Source organism: Meriones unguiculatus, chromosome 7 (genome assembly GCF_030254825.1).
Source record: "Meriones unguiculatus strain TT.TT164.6M chromosome 7, Bangor_MerUng_6.1, whole genome shotgun sequence".
In the NCBI taxonomy this organism is placed as follows: Eukaryota; Metazoa; Chordata; class Mammalia; order Rodentia; family Muridae; genus Meriones; species Meriones unguiculatus.
The window spans coordinates 15,262,300-15,278,806 of NC_083355.1; the positions used below are offsets into that span (position 1 = coordinate 15,262,300).

The following is a 16,507-nucleotide window of genomic DNA, read 5'->3' on the forward strand; positions in this document are numbered from 1 at the left end:
CGGCAAGAATGTCTAATCACATAGGTGCTGTGAACACCCTGTCCTCTTTCCGCTTTAGGAGGCGGACCTGCCGGTGAGCTCACAGTGTCAGCTGGGTGTGTGTGCCTGCGTGTGCGTGTGCACATGCGTGCAGGTGCAGGGTTCTGCTGGATTCCAGGTCTAGGAACCTGATAACTCAACAGAGAGTCCTGGCCCCTAACGGTCAAGGTCTGTGGATGTTGGAGGATTGCCAGCACGCAGAGGCCAGCTTTGTCCTCAAGAAGTGGAACCAAGGCTGGGATAGTTCATTACCTACTGAGTCAGTTTTGATTTTTGTTGGCAAGGTGGAATAGTACCAAAGTAGGATGGTTGCCGCCAGTTCGCCAGTTCTCTACCTCGCTGACATAAATGAATTTAGGAAAAGCTGTTAAGATGGACTTGAGATTTTGAGGCTAAATTAGGCTTTTCTAGATGGTTGTTATGGACCAGAACCACTGTTTAAACAGTCTTACCTTTGCCACTTGCTCCCCCCTTTTTGGTTTTTTGAGACAGGGTTTCTCTGTGTAGCCCTGGCTGTCTTGGAGCTCACTCTTTAGACCAGGCTGGCCTCAAACCGAGAGATTCCCCTGCCTCTGCCTCTACCACCTGGCCCTTTGCTCCCCTTTTTATGAAAGCAGCTGACATTTAGAGAATTGTAGGTAAAGTATAAGATGTCATCTGCGAGGTGGCTATGGCAGCTCACGCCTCTAATTCCAACGTTTGAGGCAGAGGCCGGCTGAAGCTACACGGTGAGACCCTGTCTCAAAACAAAACGAAAGAAAGGAAAACAAATGTCCTCTGTAGTAGGATGCAGCTTGCTTTTTTCCTTTGCCAAAAGAAGTTTTTTAATTAAAACTGTGGACCAGGTATTGTGTGTGTAATTTTAACAGAGATCTTGACAAATTAGGAGTACCTTTGCGAAAGGAGACTGTTGAAACCTGACTGTACCCTAGCATTAGAGCAGAAGGAAGGAACGCTGCTAATGGTAGCACTGTGTGTCGTCCTGACAGCACCAGGCAGATGTTGCTGGCAAGGCAGCATCCAGAAGGACTGTGCTCTTTGCATGGCTTTGGTTGCTGGAAGCCAGGATTGACAAAAATACAGCTGGAGGTAGGAAGGTTGTTATCAGGTTAGAAAATTGCAAAAACAAAAGCCAATTTCAGAGTGGTTATTATCTGTTCATAAATGCCATGCTGAGTCTTAAAATAACTCATTTCTCATTGTCCAGTCTGATTTACTGTCTATTCTTTTTTATGGCTTAAGTAATGAGGCCAGCCCTTTTGGGGTGTCTGGAAACGAGGTAAGCTTCATTGACATTTGGTATTCCCTCTCACAGTCCACTGGACGGCTTGTGGAGCTTGTGATAGGCAAGCAGCTGGCTTCAGTGATTTTTCAGTCAAGTTCGGTGGAAGCCATTAACTTTTGTTTTCTGTGGGTAGCATAATAAAGGCTACTATGTAGGGCCAGGCATGGTGTCGCACGCCTGTCATCCCAGCACTTGGGAGGCAGGGGCAGGCGGATCTCTGTGAGTTCCAGGCCTGCCTAGTCTACAAAACGAGTCCAGGACAGCCAGGGCTTATGACACGTAGAAACCCTGTCTCAGAAAACAAAACAAAACTACAAAAAAAGAGTATTACATAAATTCTGGAGCAAACCCCATATTAGAAGCTTCCTTCATTTTAAATTTTATTTTGCCTTTTATTTTGAAGATGGGGTCTCTTTAGCCCTGGCTGTCCTCGAACTTGCTAGGCTGGCTTGGAACTCACAATGATCTGGCTGCCTCTGCCTCTGCCGCCTGAGCTTGGGGTTAAAAGCGTGCACCACCACACCCAGCACAGCTTTCTCCATCTTACTGAGAGAGATGGACTTCTTTTCAGGGACAGTGGCTCTAATGGAGAAACACAGCCAGGACCTAGGGAAAGGCCATCAGCAGAGCAGGCAGCATCCTGCTTTCCAGGAACGTGGCTGCCAAGCCCAAGCTCACAGAGAGCATTTGGCCGCAACAAGCTTTTTGTTTTCCCTTAAATGCCTGGGAGCATAAATATGTCTGCATCCCTTATCTTAGAAGCTGGCCGCACCGGAGTTAAGAACAAGCGAAGTTGAGTGCTTTTGGCTTGTTTGCTTGGAGTCTCATCTCAGCTTCGGCTCCCTAGGCTGCCATGGCTGGCCTGGTGGCTGGGCTCTTCCTGCCTCAGCCTCCACAGCTCACGGGGTCACACGCAGCCACCTCACTGGCTTTGTGAGGTTTCTCAGCATGCACACAGTGATGCACATGTGGAAGCCAGAGGACAGTGTCTAGGGATTGGTCTTCCCTTCCACCATGCAGACTTCTGGGATCAGACTCAGCTCATCGGGCTTGCTGGCAAGCGCCTTTGCTCCCTGGCTTGCGCTTGCCCTTGAGAGGAAAACTTTGATTCTGAAAAGCTAGCGACGTGCTCTCTGCTTGTCTCTATCTTCCCTGGACTTTCCTTTTGACCTGTGTCTTCCCTGCATTTCCTGTTCTTGAGTAGATCTTGTAATGATGCCAAAGGGAGTACTAGAGAGCCTGAGTAATAGAAGACTGACACAATTTCAGGTTCTCAGGACAGTAGCATTTGGATTCTGCCCCAGCACTGAGTCTCCTGTTTAATAATGTATTTTCATTTCTTAAGGAATACGATGAGCACCTAATGGCAGCAGCCTTGCGTGCCTCCCCGCCACAGACATAAAGCTCAAAGGTTCAAATGGCACAGCTCTTGCTTTACAGCTGCTCAGCCTGACAGGTGACCTGAGTCCCTCCCCAGGACAAACGTGACAGGAGAGAGGACAGGTTGTCCTCTGACCTCCACATGTGCCCAGTGGCTCATGTGCACAGATGAGCCTGTGCAAAGAGACAGACAGACAGACAGACAGACAGACACACACACACACACACACACACACACACACACAGTATAAGAAGAAAAGTGAGGAAAATGCCAGTTTGCCAGGATCAGCCCATGCCTTGGAGGTTGAGGTGGCTTCTCTAGGGCCCATTTCTAGGTTTCCTTTTCCTTAGTCTTCTCCTGCTTGATCCTTGGTCAGCTGCAGAAGTGTCCGCTTCCGAGAGGACTTAGCTGTCTGTGGGTATTGCACTCACTGCCAACAGGACAGCGGCCTTGAGAGAGGAGCAGCCTACCCAGAGAGCAGTCCCTGGCCACCCCTCCACCTTGCGTCTGAGCTGCTTCCGAGGCTAGACACAGTCTGCAGCACACTGTGATCGCATCAGACTTGCTTCAGCATATCTGTGGCAGGGCACTGTCCCCAAGGGACCCCTGTGACAAGATTAGTTTTCAGGTCTAAAGAGCCACTTCACACTAGACACCGAGGTCAGTGCGAGACTCCAGCAACTCAAGGTCTGCCGGTGGCTTCAGGGGGGAGATGAGTGGGGAAGTCAATCTCCATTGGCATTTCAGCTCCTGAGGCTGAAGGCTGACAGCTTGGTGAGCCTGGGTGTAATTGAGTTTGAGCAGCAGAGAGCACGAGGCTAGGCATTTTTGGTGGTGCTAGATTGTGGGCCGGATAAGGAGGCCTTTCATTTCTCCGTGCAGCCGGTCACATGCTGCTGGTTCAGAACTGAGCTCTTGGCTCACGGGAAAGCATCGTGATGGGGCATAGAGGGTAGCTGCTGTGGCCAGAACAAAGCGAGACAGAGAGCTGCTTGCTGCTGTGGGAAGGGTGTCAGGGAGGCCACATCTGACCAAGTCTCTCTTGGTCGCTTGGTGCTGGGGCAGACCACACCACGTTCCCAGTGTCAGTTTGGGTGCACTTTCTTGCTGGTCTGTGGAACCACCATAAGGAGTATGAGAGGAAGTGGCTTGGAAGAGACCTGATTAGATGTCTGGAACCCAAACCATGGGCTGGTTCTGGCACACACAGTTTACCAATGATTTGGTTCCTAGAAGCAGCCTTTGTTTACCTGGTCTCATAATAAGCCTAAGGAAATGGAACCCCTAGCCAGGGGATAGTGAGCATAGGCTGATCCTGGCAGACTGGCACTTTGAGCACAAGTACCCTCAGAACAGGCAGTCCATTCGTGTCCTTGTGTTGAAGAGTAGCAGTGGTACCTCAGCCTCCACCGGCTTGCTTTGTGAGACAACAGAGTGGAGCCAGGCTCGGGCAGTGTGGACTCAGCACTTTACAGTGGGCCTCTGAAGCTCTGAGCTTGGCCAGACTGCCTCCCCATCTGGTGGCCTGGCATCTGGTTCTCTGTGGGGCCTATCTCAGGCCTTCTTGACTGATAAGGACTTGGGGACAGTTGAGCAGAGATCATCAGAAGTCCCTTTCAGGTGACAGGTCATGGGCCCCTGACTGTCTGGAAGTTGGTCCCTAGTGGCCTTTGTACAAACACAGCAGTTTTCTGAGCAGGTGCCGGCTTTGTTCCTAAGGTCTGGCCTGGTTGGTGAGACCACAGGCTCTGCTGTGTGTTAGTTTCCCTGCGGCCTTGCGCTTTGCCTGGCCTGGCCTTCCCCCTCAGCTAGTGTCCTGCTTCTTCCTCAACTTGTGGCCATGGTCTCTTTCACGGGGCCACCACTGGCAACCTCACAACGGCACAGCCCTGTTTCACCCTGGATGTCATCAAGGCAGCTGCCTGAGAATTAGCCGTGCCAAACTTTCTTCTAAAATCACGTCTACAGTTTTTCTTCAAAATCACCCCTGTGATGGGCAGGAGAGACGGCTCAGCAGTTAAGAGCACAGGTGGAACCTGGGTTCAGTTCTTAGCATCGATATCATCAGGTGGATTACTAAAGTCTGTATCTCCAGGGGATCTGATGCTCTGGCCTTCTTGGGCGCCCGCATGAACATACACATACCATGTGCGCACATAACCATGCACATACATAAAGTAAAGGAAACCTAGAAAAATACTCCTGTAAAACTAGTGGCAGCTGAACGAAGACTGAGCTCTTTCCCATTGTTTCTGTTGCTGCTTTGTCTTGTTTTCTTGACAACCTCCAGACATGTTGATAAAAGAGCACAGGGAAGAGCTGGGCCTGCCTCTAATCCCAGTGCTCAGGAGGCAGGTATGGGCAGTTAGAGTCTACATTTCCTCCCTTGGATGTTTTGCCACTTACGGCAGTGGCAAGACAGAGCGGGACAGCCGTGGGAGACTCGAGGCATGTTGTTAGGGCTGCTGTGACGCCACAGTGGAAGCAGTGACCCTCCAGGTTAGCTTTCCACAGCTGGGACACCAAGGTGAAATTGTTAACTCAAGAGCCGTGCGCTCACCAGGAACCTTCATTTTGGCTTCGTAGTAGACAGTTGCTAATACAAATGAGCCACTTGAAGGGGAGGGAGTGGCTGTTAAGCAGTTGTGAGCGAGACGGATTGTTTGGCATTTACAGCGCTGCTGTGTGGCTTGCTCATAAAAGAGAATGCCTAGCTGGAATTTATCTAGTGAAAATTAAACCATTAAACCTTCCAAAGCGAGAAGCCATGGCCATCTGCCATGTAAAGGTGTAATCACCATCTAAGCTGAGCTTCATCCGGGCTAGAGCTGCACGTGGCCCTGTTGCCTGTGGAGAAGCCACTCTCTGACTTCTGCTTTTCTTGCTGTTTTTGACAGAGCCTGAGCCCTTGCAAAGCCGGCAATGACAAGTCTGAATGGTCGCCATGCAGAGAAAACCATTGACATGCCAAAACCATCAGCCCCCAAAGTGCACGTGCAGAGGTCCGTGTCCCGAGATACCATCGCCATTCACTTCTCGGCATCCGGGGAGGAGGAGGAGGAAGAGGAGGAGGAGTTCAGGGGATACCTGGAGGAGGGGCTAGATGACCAAAGCATTGTAACGGGGCTTGAAGCCAAGGAGGACCTGTATCTTGAAGCCCAGGGTGGCCATGACCCTTCAGGCCCTGCTGCCGCGACCGTCCCGGCAGATGGGCTGTCCGAGACCCCTGCCATTTTGCCTGTCTCTGAGAACACAGTAAAGCTGCTAGAGTGCCCTGCTCCAGCAGTGCAAGTATTAAGTCCCGTGCCACTGGCTCTGTCCCCGGGGTCATCCTCATCCGGCCCTTTAGCTAGTTCTCCCAGTGTGTCATCCCTTTCTGAGCAGAAAACCAGTTCCTCGTCCCCACTGTCTTCCCCTTCCAAGTCTCCGGTCCTTTCATCCAGTGCCTCGTCCTCCGCCCTGTCCAGTGCAAAGCCCTTCATGAGCCTGGTGAAGTCCCTGTCAACCGAGGTGGAGCCAAAAGAATCCTCTCACCCCCCACGGCACAGGCACTTGATGAAGACTCTGGTCAAGTCCCTGTCCACAGACACCTCCCGGCAGGAGTCGGATACCGTGTCCTATAAGCCCCCCGACTCCAAACTCAACCTGCACCTGTTCAAACAGTTCACACAGCCACGGAACACGGGTGGAGACTCCAAGACCGCGCCTTCTTCCCCACTGACTTCTCCCTGTGACACTCGCTCCTTTTTTAAAGTGCCGGAAATGGAGGCGAAAATCGAAGACACTAAACGACGCCTTTCCGAAGTCATCTATGAGCCCTTTCAGCTCCTCAGCAAAATCATGGGGGAGGAGAGCGGCAGCCACAGGCCCAAAGCCTTATCCTCAAGTGCTTCAGAGCTCTCCAACCTGTCCAGCCTGAACGGGCACTTGGAGAGCAATAACAACTACAGCATCAAGGAGGAGGAGGGTGACTCCGAGGGCGATGGGGACGGCGGTGACCCCAGCGTCCCCAGGAGCGACCCCCCAAAGCCCACTGAGGACGCCGCAAAGGACGGGGAGCCCAAGGGTTCCCAGGCAAGCAGTCTGAAGGATTTAGGCCTGAAGACAAGTTCTCTGGTTCTCGAGAAATGTTCTCTGTCTGCTTTAGTGAGCAAAGAGGACGAAGAGTTCTGTGAGCTGTACACCGAGGACTTTGAGCTGGAGGCTCAGAGCGAGGGGAGACTTGATAAGACCCTCGATGTCCCCCTCGAGCCGGAGGTGCTTGCCCACGATGGTATGGCTCTGGACGGCGATGACGAGGTGGACTTGGCCAGCCAGCACCAGGAGTTGCCTGTGAAGACGCTGGGCTTCTTCATACTGTGTGTCTATGCGTACCTCATCCTCCCCCTCCCCCACTACGTGAGCGGGCTCTTCCTGGGCACTGGCCTTGGGTTCATGACCGCGGTTTGCATGATTTGGTTCTGTACACCACCAAGTGCTCATAAGTACCACAGACCTCCTAAGGCTCTGCGGCACTGCAGCGCCAGGTCCCTGGACATCAAAGAGCCGGAAATACTAAAGGTAAGCACAGCTGGCATCGCGTGCACATCTTGAGCTAATGCCTAAAGGTGTTCGCTCTAGGGCTGTCCTCTTTTTTTCTTTTTTAAAGGTTTTTTTTATTTATGATGTGTATAATGTTCTGCTTGCACACTAGAGGAAGGCAGACGGCTGTGAGCCACCACGTGGTTGCTGGGAATTGAACTCAGGACCTCTGGAAGAGCAGCCCGTGCTCTTAACCTCTGAGCCCTCTCTCCAGCCCCTAGCGATGTTTTTAAGACTTTGGAATCTCACTGTTCTTCAGGAATCCAAACAGTTCATCTGGGAACCTTGTGTGTAGATCATGTTTACCTGTTTACCACAAAGGTTTGAAGTTCTCCATGGCTCCAGAAAATACAACACTTCTATTTAGTTTCTCTTAGATCTGTCCTTCAGTTTGCCAGGTATTTGCTACATTTTGAGGTTCTATAATGGCTGAATGTTGGGGTTCTATGTTCTTATTTCTCAAACAGTCTCACTATGTAGCCCTGGCTCTCCTGGGTCTCAACTGTGTAGACCAGGCTGGCTTTGTATCCATAGAAACCTACCTGCCTCTGCCTCCTGTAAACTGCTAGAATTAAAGATATGTGCTACCATACCTGGCAGGATTATATATTTTTGAGATTCTGGCATCAGGTTCAGTGCTTGTGGAATTGCAGGAAAGGGCCAGGAGAAAAGACGCCAATTAATGTCCATCGGCGGCACTTGCTGCCAGCTTATCTTGTGTACAGTGAGAAAAAAAAAAGTCACCTTTCTGTGTATGCTGTGTGTCAGGCTTTGGGTCTCCTGGGGAGGGTTCTTTTTTATTATTAATTTATTATTATTTATTATTTAATTTGTTCATTTTACACCCCAATCATATCCTCCCTCCCTTCTTCTTCCCTCCTGTTCCTGTCCCCTCATCTTCAGAAAGGAGAAGCCCTCCTTCCTTACCAGCTGACCCCAGACTATCAAGTCTTGTTTAGGACTGCCTGAATCCTCTGTGGCTGCCTCGCCCTCCTGGGGGTTTCATGGAATGATCGTTAAAGACAAATGTATTAGAATTTCTGTTTTTTTTCTCCATATTTACATTTTCTGGCTCTTATATGTAGTTAATAAGATTTTTTAGCATAAAACTATAGTTGTTGCCTGGAATACTTGTGACACATATCTGTAATCTCAGCATTTGAAAAGTAGAGGCAGGAGGATCTCTGGGAGTGCAAGGCCAGCCTGGTCCAGCTCCTGAGTTACGGGCCATACATAGCTATATAGTGAGACATCTCAAAGCAAAACAAAACAAGACAACAGCATTTGGGGCTGAAGAGATACTGTCAAGAGCAGGTGCTGCTCCTGCAGAACCCCTGAGTTTTCTGTCCCAGCACCCATGTCAGGCCAGCTCACAATGCCTGTAACTTCAGCTCTAGAGGATCCAAGGTGCCTGGCCTTGGAAGACACCTACCCCCACATAGATGTGCACATACCCATCCACATACATGCACATATTTTTAAAAAATTTAGAATATAAAGCAAAGTATAATTTTCATTTATATGGTTTCTAAGTTATTTGTACACATACTTAGAGTGTAAAATCAGGAATGTTTAAAGGTCGCTACCATTTAAAAGTTGTCAGGGTCAACCACAGGGTCCCCTGTTGACATTAGATGCTTCCAGGTTTACGCACGAGGAGCAGGGACTCTCTCCCAAGTGCTTGAGCCAAGTGTGACCCCTCCTCTTCCCATGGCACATCTCTGCAGAAAGTCCACTCCAGACTGTCCGTGAGCACCCTTGCTGCCCTCACATGTGTTCCAGCAGGTTCTGTTTTCTTGGAGCAGTTTTGAACCTTATGATCATAACCTTTAGCTCTTCAGCTCTAAAAAATTTCTAGATTTCTCCCTTCCTTCTATCTAAATAATATTCTAAAAGTGACAACATGATCTCTCTTATTGGAAACAAACAAACCAAAAACCAAAAACCACAAAAACAAACGAACAACAAAAACCAAAGCCCCAGGGTGAAGGGGAGTCTTTCCAAGACTCCATTTGTTGTTTTCTGGTGTCTTTGCATTTCTTCCTTATCTGAAAGAAAGACCCTGGAAACTCAAAGAAAAAAAAAATCTTTATCACCCCCATGCTGGACGTGTCATACTGGCTTTTCTTACAGTTCTGAAGTGTTTGTGTCTGTGTCACGCCTACGCAGACTCACTCACTCTTCCTTGACCTGATGCGATCATAGGTTTTGCAGCCCGACCTCTTCTCTTTCTTCCCCACGCAGTTTGTTTCTTTTTTAAGGGGAACTGGCGTTGGCTCTTGAGGATGTAACACCTTAGCTTAGTGTGAATATGTGGATCAGAGCAGAAGTGACTCACGCAGGCTGGCTCCGTTCTTCTGAGAGGGTGATGCTGCCACCACCTGATTTACATGCTCCAAGCGGCTCAGGGCTAACTTTAATGGGGAAAAAGCTACTGACTGACTGACTGACTGACTGACCGACTGACGTGGGCATTCATTTGTCCTGGGCAGATTTCAATTTTAGTACAGTCAACCTCTGGTGTTGATCCAGTCACTGCTGTGGGTTGACAGTTTACCAACTACCCGGAGGGTGACATTGCCCTGGTATTTAAATGTTTCTACAGCTGGCTTGCTTTAATCCATCCAGTGAGAGAAACAGCAAAGGGAGGTGTTAAGCGTGGGTATATTGTCTCATTCAAACTGTGTCACAGCCCCGTTCAGTTTGGGTATGTGCTCATGATGAAAGGGAGGCCCAGAGAGGTTGTTACTTGTCCACAGCCATACAGTCTAGTTGTGTGGTTTAGTCTGTGTTCTGTTGCTAATTACATAATACCCCAGGCTAGGTAAGTTAGAGGAGGGTGCCAGATTTGGTGTTACCCACATGTAGTTGCAGCATTTGGGAGGCAGAGGCAGGATACATGTGAGTTTGAGGACAGCCTGGGCTGTATTCCAAGACTGTCTCAAAAAACAAAGAAAAGGTGCTTTTTGGCTCATGCTTCTATCCCATTGTTGAGGGGCATATCTGGTAAAGGCTGTCTTCTCGGCAGAGTTCTGAGGCCCATGGGGCATCATTGTTGGTGACAGGAGCACGCTGAGTATAAATTCTCTGCCTTCCCTGTCCTCTTTCAGAGCCACCAGATTTCAATTCTAGGCTTCCAGACTGGTGGCTTGAATCCCAGAACCTTCCAAAGGCTCTACCTCTCAAATTCAAGGTCAGACTCAGTCCCCACCCTGCTGAGATCTCACAGTGGCTTAAGTTGAAACAATCTGGATAATTCTTTTTTTCACTTTGGCTCATAACTTGCTTGGGATGGCTGTGTTTTAAAAGGCCTGACCTCTTGCTTGGTGTGCACAGCTGCTTTTAGAGACTGGATGAATATGGTATTTAAAGGAGGGGACACTGGGAGCTAGAGAGACAGCTCAGTACAGGCTGCTCTTACAGAGGACCAAGTTCTGTTCCCAGCACCTGCATGGCAGCTCACAGCTATCTATAACTCCAGTCCCAAGGGATCCAGTGCCCTCTTTTGTCCATGAGGGCTCCAGACATGGATGTGGTGCACAGGTATGCATGCAGGCGAAACACCTACACATCTAGTTCCAGGACAGCCAGGGCTAAAGGTCATTCTAGATACATAAAATTTGAGGCCAGGTTAGAATACAGGTGATCCTGTGGTTCATACTGTAACTCCATCACTTGAGAGGCAGAGAGGTAGGACCATCACAAGTTCAAGGCCAGTCTGGGCTACATAGAGACTTCTAGGCCAGCCTAGGTAAAGAACAGGATCTTGTCTCAGAAGGGGAAAAAAGGCAACTGGATCATGAGCACTCCATTCTCATGATAGGGTGAATGTAGCTTCTGTTGAGGGTGGCTTAGTTATCTCAGGAGTAGGTTGCTTGCTCCAAAGCCGGATACTGCCTCTTCTTCTTGTGAGCAGGTGTTGTTCTTCATGGCATTCCTCTCTCTTCACACCTGGGAGAGCAGCACACCCTTCTCCACCCCGGAAGCTGAAGAGATGCCACGTAATCTTGGCCTTTACCTCAGCAGCTAAATAAACTCTTTTTTAAAAATCACCCTGCTGCAGCCAGGCCCCGTGGCACAGTCCTGTGATCCCAGCTGCTTAGGAGGCTAAGGTTAGAGGATCCAAGTTCAAAGCCTGCCTAGGATACAAAGTGAATTTGAGGACAACCTTGATAACTTAGTGAGAAAAAGACCTGCATGCCTGAGGGCCCTAGGTTCAACCCCCAAAACCACCAAAGGAATTCAAACAATAGAATGAATGAATTAATCTCGCAGACAATATTTTGTTAACAGCAACCAAAATAGACACTGTGGACTTGTGTCTGGTGAGTAGAAATATCTATTTTTTGAATAGTTTGATTTGAGCTATTAAATAGCTGCTTTGCATTATTTTCCATATATCTGATACTGTTAGTTTTTGTAAAGAATGAAGTGATGCAAATCTTGAGAGCAAGTATGGAAACTTTTAAAACACTCCCAAAACTTCATAGTAGGTCACAGAGTCCTCTGACACAGACACTAGTCCCTTGACTGTGATCCTGCATACTCCAGGCCCTAAAATTCCACAATTATCCAACCTTCTGACATTGCAAAGTGACCGTCATCTACAAATGTGTTGGGCCACACTCATAGCTCTCCTGGGGTGCAATGGCTCTTGGGCTGTAGGTTAGACACAGCTATAAGCCACCTCCATCTGTGAACCATGAACCAGTTGAACTGGAGCAGGGTTGCTCGAAGACTCTTTTAGCACTCAAGAACCTGAGGCATGAGGATCACAAGTTCAGAGCTGGCTTGGGCTACCTAGGGAAACTGTGTCAACAAACACTAAACAGACTCTTGTAGTAGAACACATGGTTTAAGCTTTCTGCTGACAGTAGGAAGTGAGTTAGGAAGACTTTGGCCAGAGTCTAGCTTTGTTATGGGCCCTGTGAACAATTTAAGGAACACGACGACATTCTTTCTCTGTGATCTCATTTTATGAGAAGGGAGAGAAAGCAAAGAAAGGTGTTCTGTGCTTTCTCCGGGTAAATTTTGAGTCCCATCTGCACTGCTGACATTTGTATTTAAGGAAGCGCTGCAGGGCCAGTGAGCCGGGTTAGCAGCTAAGAGCACCTGCTGCCCAGCCTGGCAGCCTGGAACCCACATAGTGGAGGGGAGCAACCAGGCCCTACAAGTTGTCTTTTGACTTCCACATGTGAACCTGGTTCTCCACATACATGTATGCACACACACACACACACACAATAAATAAACAAACATTTAAACACACGCAGCATGGTGCTGTAACAGTGATAAGTATGAAGTCACTAATTCAAAACACCAATCTGCAGCGAAGGAGTAGCTATTTTCAAAGACTGCAGTGGCTGTCTAGGGCCACAGTAAGCCACTGTTTACTCCTAGCCCAAGTGATTATCAATCACGTTGATTGGAGCACAAGCAGGAACGACCTCTGTATGACGCATGATCTGTCACCAAGGCTACAGAAGAACTCCTGGGACTAGAGCATGCTTATTTAAGGTGTGGGAATCAGGCAAATGAGAAGGCTGCCTCGGGCATCTAACCCGGGGAGGCGGAAGCACGAAGGCAAGAGCAGTTACCAGACTTGAAACCTGGTGAGCTGAGTAAGGTAGCTCAGGGCGACCTCCTGGGTGCCACTGACTCCAAGAATGTCACAGTGCAGGTCCCTCTCTTGCATATGCTTCTGGAGTGGCCAGCGAGACGCCCTGGACTGAGAACCCTAGAGATGAGTGTGCCAAGACCTGGCATGCTGAGGCGTTTCAGTTAGCCACTGCCCTTAGGATGGCTACTGAGCATTCCTAAGCAAACTGGATGGCCCTCCTCCTCTGAGCATGTACTGTCACTTGGCCGAGAGTATATTTCATTCAGTGCCACTTTCCCACTTGTTTATAATGAAAAACTTCCCCAAGATCCCAAACAGTTCTTGGATTTATGCTTGAGTGTGACTCAGATGCAGTTCTAAATTATATTTATGAGCAAGTTCTCATCTGACATATAAATTAGCAACATCCAGAGCAGTAGGATGTCAGTTTCCAGGGTGAGAATCTGTCTAGAAGGTTGGCTAAAATTACATTCATGCCTTAGCAGAGACTAGTAAAGATGAATTTTGGAAAACCTTTCTGTGCCAGAGTTAGATGTAATGAAAGGGACAGGTTGTTTTAATAATTCGATTCCCTAAAATAGAGGCTTGGATTTTGACACATAAAAGGATAATTTTGAGCCATGCACAATGGTTCATGCCTGTAATCCCAACACTCCAGAGGCAGGAACATCAGGAGTTCAGGACCAGCTTTAGTTACATCTCAGGTTCAATGCCATCCTGGGCTATATTAGACCATCTCAAAAACAAAAGTCAAATCACAACAGCAAACAGGAAGATCACCAGACATGGTGATGCCAGCACTTGGGAGACTCAGGGAAAAGGATCTTGAGCTGGAAGCCAAGATGATCTCAAAAACCCGAAAGCTGAGAATAGAGAGATGGCTCAGTGGTTAAGAGCTCTTACTGCTCTTCCAAAGGACCTGAGTTCAGTTCTTAGCACCCACATCAGACATCCAACAACCACCTGTGACTCCAACTCCAAGAGATAAGACACCCTTTCCTGGCCTCTGTGGGCACCTGCACATGTGTAGCATGCACACAGATGCACGCACACACATGCACACACAGAGTTTAAAAAGAATTTAGGTGAGGTGCTTCTGGGCAGGGGCCTCACATACAAGCAGGCACCTTGTGTGTAGAGTATTCCTCCTGAATCCTACAGGAACAGTGTGGTTAATGATTGGTGGGTGATCCCGGAATTTGTTTTCTCTGGACTTTCCCCCATGTACCCAGTACCCACTTGCAATAACATTTTGCCAAGTTTCTTCCCTCCCTCCTTCCATCCCACCCTCCGTCCCTTCTTCCCTCCCTCCCTCTCCCTTCTTTCCAATAGAGTTCATCTTGGTTGGCCTTGAAATTACTGTGTAAACCAGGCTGGCCTGACTTTAGATCCACATAGATCTGCCTGCTTCTTCCTCCAGAGTGCTGGGATTAACGGCTTCCATCACCACATCCAGGCTTTTGCCAATTTTCAGCTCATTAACTTACCCTTGTGACTGTCTGTTATACCGGTCCAGCACAGAACATCCTAAAAATTCTTGAATTCTGGATGGTTATCCTAGGAGCGCCCTCTTTGCTTTTGTTTTGGGTGTCATCTGTGGCATAAAGAAAGAGGCTGTGGGTATTACGGGTCAAAGACTGCTCAAACTGTGTTTTTAGAACAGGGAGGCATTACCTGTGAAAGATACCACTGGTGTTTTTGCCTCCAAGTTTATATTTAATGTGTAAGAAAAGTGCAGGCTGGGCATGGTGTTACAGCTTGAAATTTTAGCACAAGGGAAGCTGAGGCAGGAGTACAAGTTCAAGCCAAGCCAGGAATACATAGTGAGTTGCAGGCCGGCCTGTGCTAAGAGTGAGACTTGTCTAAAATGAACCTTGTCCTCTTCCCTTCAGAAGAAAAGTACAAAATCCTTTGAAGACCGTCCTTACTGTACAGTCATTAGCCTTTCAGTTCGCTATAACTCAGCTGGTTCCAGGGTGTGTGCATGTGCATTGTGTGTGTGTGTTGTTTGTTTAGTGTGTATGTGAATGCCGTGTGTGTGTTGAGAGTCTGTGTGAGTGTCGTGTGTTGTGTGAATGTTGTGTATGTCCAGTGTGTGAGTGTGTGTTGAGTATGTGTTGATTTTATGTGACTGTGTGGGTGCATGCACACCTGCAGGTGTGTGGTGTTGGAAGCCAGGCCACGGTTCTGTTTTGTTTGTTTGGGATTTTTTTTTGTTGTTTGTTTGTTTGTTTTTTAGACAGGGTTTCTCTGTGTAGCCCTGACTGTCCTAGAACTCACTCTGTAGACCAGGCTGGCCTGGAACTCAGAGATCTGCCTGCCTGCCTCTCAGTGTGCTGGTATTAAAGGCGTGAGCCAGCACAGCCTGGCTCAGGCCACTGTTCTTAACTCACGACTTTGTTTCGTACCTTCTCTCTGTGTTGTCCAGTAGGTTGCTGATGACACTATCAATATGAAAATGTTAGTTGTTAGTTTTCAATCTGTATTTTTGTTCTTTCTAGATAAAAAAGTGACTAAGCTGTGTGATAGTTGACATGTAAATGATTATATATTGACCTTTGGCCATAGAGATCAGAAATTATCTGCTTAACCTTGAAGTGCAGACTTACATCTGTTATTATGACTAACAATAAGCTTCACTCTGGAACATACATGTTGTCTTAGGTTGTCAGCTAAAGACATATGAGGAGGGGCTGGGGAATTATCTCAGTCTATAAAGCACTTGCCACATAAGCCTGATGACCTCAGATTTGCAGAACCCAAGTAAAGGTACAAGGAGAGAATGGATTCAATAGAGTTGTCCTCTGAACTACACACACACACACACACACAGACACACACACACACACTGAAATGGTATGCTCTGATGTTTATTATGTATGACCATAATAAAAGCAAAATTAAAAGCTTAAAAAGATAGCATGACAATATAGTAAAAGTTGGCAAGAAGGCTGTTCTGTCCTGTCTTGCTCTGCTTCTCTTGTTTACTGTGTGACTTATAAGTGAAGGTATATGTTGTTGGTATGTATTCAGAAACTGCTTGACTGGTAGGAGGGGCAAGCTGCAGAGCTGGAGGCTACTATCTTACTTGTTTGCTGATCTATTATTAACAGGCCAGTGTTGAAATGATGTGATCTGATGTTTATTATGTATGAGAATAAACAGGACCTTGGTTATCTCAGCGGTTCGCCTGAGGTCATTTAATTTGTCTGCCTAATTTGAGTGCTGCTTATCTCCTGCTCCATTGCATTCCACCAGTGCACCATAATTTAAAACGCGCTACAGTTAAAGCCTGCCCTGAGTTTGGGAGGTGTTCCTGTGAAGGATAGCAAGGCCCAGATAAAGGCCATGTCCCATAGTTTGTGGCTTAGCCGGAATCCAGTGGTTCCAGTGGTGGGCTGTGAAGGTGACCTTGAAGCAGTTGGTTGGAGGATGTGGCCAGTGCTGATGCTGTCGCTTCCCTCCGCTAATGGACTCCCCCTCCTCTCACTCTGCAATGGCTCTGGCTAGCATGTATTTTAAATACTGGCTGTCTGCTTGAGGCTCTCACTCACAGTATGAATTTTGCGTGTCTGCAGCAGGTTGGCTTTGTCTTTCTTGG

At 48.1% G+C, this 16,507-nt stretch overlaps 1 protein-coding gene across 2 annotated transcripts in view; it reads left to right on the plus strand.

Annotated features, from left to right (window-relative positions):
- The window catches only part of Tex2 (testis expressed 2), a 110,699-nt gene that overhangs the window by 37,942 nt on the left and 56,250 nt on the right, over positions 1 to 16,507 (plus strand). For both annotated transcript variants that reach the window (XM_021634279.2, XM_021634281.2), the window contains exon 2: positions 5,603 to 7,265. In XM_021634279.2, coding sequence (XP_021489954.1) covers positions 5,628 to 7,265 — 1,638 coding nt within the window. In that variant the 5' untranslated portion in view covers positions 5,603 to 5,627. The remainder of the gene's footprint in view (positions 1 to 5,602; positions 7,266 to 16,507) is intronic.